Source organism: Sphaeroforma arctica, assembly GCF_001186125.1.
Source record: "Sphaeroforma arctica JP610 unplaced genomic scaffold supercont1.998, whole genome shotgun sequence".
In the NCBI taxonomy this organism is placed as follows: Eukaryota; class Ichthyosporea; order Ichthyophonida; genus Sphaeroforma; species Sphaeroforma arctica.
In genome coordinates this window covers 8,772-11,964 of record NW_014039560.1, presented here as the reverse complement: position 1 = coordinate 11,964, position 3,193 = coordinate 8,772, and the positions used below count along the sequence as shown (strand labels likewise).

The 3,193-nt window shown below is 42.2% G+C and overlaps 1 protein-coding gene across 1 annotated transcript; it reads right to left on the bottom strand.

Annotated features, from left to right (window-relative positions):
- Nucleotides 1-172: 172 nt before the first annotated feature.
- SARC_09603 (hypothetical protein) lies at nt 173-3,039 on the bottom strand (the record flags this gene model as incomplete). Its single annotated transcript, XM_014296373.1, has 4 exons — nt 173-336; nt 1,255-1,481; nt 1,840-1,996; nt 2,958-3,039. Coding segments are annotated over 4 exons (630 nt in total), but the record flags the coding sequence as incomplete, so codon positions are not given.
- Nucleotides 3,040-3,193: the final 154 nt, after the last annotated feature.

Below are 3,193 nucleotides of genomic sequence, written 5' to 3'. Positions count from 1 at the left end.
CATGGATATGAATTGAGCATTCATGTAGTGTGTGTGCGTCTCTACAGCTGAATGTATGTATATGGCTAGCTGCTGTGTGACCCTCTACAGACCTAAGTAAAACTAAACTGATGTATGCGCAGCACCTCTGTACTACCATTAAACATCTTTAAGGTACAAGGACGGGAAAATGTCAACGAGACGTGCGTGACAGATATATCGTACCGTAGGCTTCTGGGCCAGCTATGTCCTCCTTGGCCATGCGCTCCGTTCCGAACTCAGAGGGGTATACTTTGACACTCTTCACAATACCCGCCGCAGGTTTGAAGGATTCCAACAGGCACAGGAGATCCACGGCTGTGATATACAAACATAGTGGGGAAGAGAGAGGATGATGAATGGACAAAGTACGGAGGAATGGACCACACTGCTAATGCATGTGATAGAGGCTTACACCAACAGGCACGGGACAGAATGAGAACTCGATAATCCTAATCAAGTACGTTACAGTTGATGTGCGACTAATGACAGGGCAGTTGGACTGCTGTCGGGAACCGAATGCCATATCAATATATATATATAACTCTAAACCCCTACTGAACGAGTGTGCCATGACCGACACAATGAACACTATGGACTGACATGGAGATCCTCCATTTGACACTAGACACCAGGCATAGAACCAACAACGTCCTATTAACATCCAGTACTTGTATTATTCTACAGACAGGGGCCCAGTTCATGCTCTGTACGGCAGACTAATTCGTGGTGTTCCCCCCAATCCATCCCAGCCATGAACTAGCCTGAAACCATGAAACTACATGACACTGCTGACAAGTTGACACTTCCAGACGCTGAACCTATTAGCAGCTGACATGTCTGACACTACATGTCTTGACATTTTTCGCATCTTGCAACGATCACAATCCAAACCTTTGTAACGCCTTCCTATAGTAGTGTCTTTGTCTCGGCATGTAAAACCTCGCAGCACTACTGACACCTATTCAACGTTCCAAGCCTGACGCTCAACCCCCCCGGCACTTGACATCTTGAAACGAGGGATGTCTGTTCTGGCATCTCAACACACCTCGTACGTAATCACAATCTACGCTCTGCACAGCATACATCTCGTTTGTTTGCTAGAAACTAAACATCCCATCCACACTAACATGCGATACCCCACAACGCTACTAGCATGTTCACCACTCTTGACACTTGACACGTCACCCCGTTAACACCTGACATGCTCAAGTCTGTTCTGACACCCCTACACACCTCGTACGTAATCCCAATCCATGCCCTGCACAGCAAACCGGTTTGTTTGCTCCTCCTCGTCCATCCAGTCTACATCGTCATCTTCACTTTCGCTCTCACTCTCTGGCTCAGCTCCCAATCCCATACGTTTTCGCGCTGCCTTAACGGTTTCCTCGTCAGACGAGTCTTCGCTTTCTTCTGACGACGACCCCACCACTCCGATGCCGCGGGCTGGGTCGTATTCGGCGCTGCATATACATAGTGTGTAAGTAAAGTGAGCATGCACTGTACATCATAATACATGGTATGAAGGTAAAGTGAGCTTGTACTGTACATCATAATACAGGGTATGTAGGTAAAGTGAGCATGCACTGTACAAATAGTGCATGGTATGTAGGTAAAGTGAGCATGTATTGTACATCATATTACACGGTATGTAGGTACAGCGAGCAAGTACTGTAGATTACGGATACGGACTGAAAACAGCGGGCACTCATTTTGCCCAGGTCCATGGATCAATATGTATATTTTGACATTTGCGCAGCGATGAACAGATGAAAACAAACGTAAAAATCATATTGTCAACCACCCTGCGTTTACACCTACCTTTGCTTACTGACTTTGGCGTGCTCCACTCCGTCTTCGTCCTCGTCTTCCTCTCCATCTCCGCCAGCCTCGTCATCGTCACCCTCAATGTTGTAAAACTTGGTCAACTTGTCCTTTGTGGTGTTCTTCTCTTTCCGACCGTACTTATCAACTTTGTCTGTAGGGATAGATTGTACAAAAAAAGTCAGAGAACATCTCATATCAAATTTGTCTGTAGAGATACATTTTACATATAAAGTCAGAGAACATATCTTATCAACTTTGTCGGTAAAGATACATTGTACATATAAAGTCAGAGAACATCTCTTATCAACTTTGTCTGTAAAGATACATTTTACATATAAAGTCACAGAACATCTCTTGTCAACTTTGTCTGTAGAGATACATTGTACAAATAGAGTCAGAGAAAATCTCTTATCAACTTTGTCTGTAAAGATACATTTTACATATAAAGTCACAGAACATCTCTTATCAACTTTGTCTGTAGAGATACATTGTACAAATAGAGTCAGAGAACATCTCTTATCAACTTTGTCTGTAGAGATACATTGTACTTATAAAAGTCAGAGAACAGCTCTTATCAAATTTGTCTGTAGAGATACATTTTACATATAAAGTCAGAAAACATCTCTTATCAGCTTTGTCTGTATAGATACATTGTACATATACAGCCAGAGAACATCTCATCATTTTTCCTACATATCAACATTATCTGTAGAAGCACACTGTAATTATGATGTCAGAAAATCTTATCTCAAAATAGAACTGCAGATAGACCATATCAAGTGTCATCCAAGCTATGGCAGTGTAATAAAGATGTCTGCATTCATATCAAATAATAAAATTCAAAACGACAACAATGTTGCCATGGCGAGGAGTGCTTCGTTGCACTATGGCAGCTGATGCTCGGTACTTCATGTTCGTGTGTGTATTGTATGACATTGCGAGCTATCATATGATACTGCATGCTGATGATATCATTTCATATTCGTATGGGACATTCGTATCGGAGCACATGGTGACAGATTCAATATAAAATTAAGCGATCGATATTTGAGCGAGTATAGCTTAAAATGAAATTATCAGCCTTACAAGTTATGTGATAAGCATGAACATACGATTGAGCTGAAATCTCTCTTCGCTTAACATCCCCTTGAATCGATCGTCCACCTTCAACTTCTGGTCTTGTTTGCGGGGCACCTGTGTTCCCAGGCGAAGAAGAAACAAATGCGTCCGATCACACCAACAATGTGCAAAAGTAAATAACGTTAGTAAGATTCACGTATGTATATATATGCAAAAAAATATAAATAATCGAGTCAGAGATCGAGATCGAGATAAAGAGACATAGGTA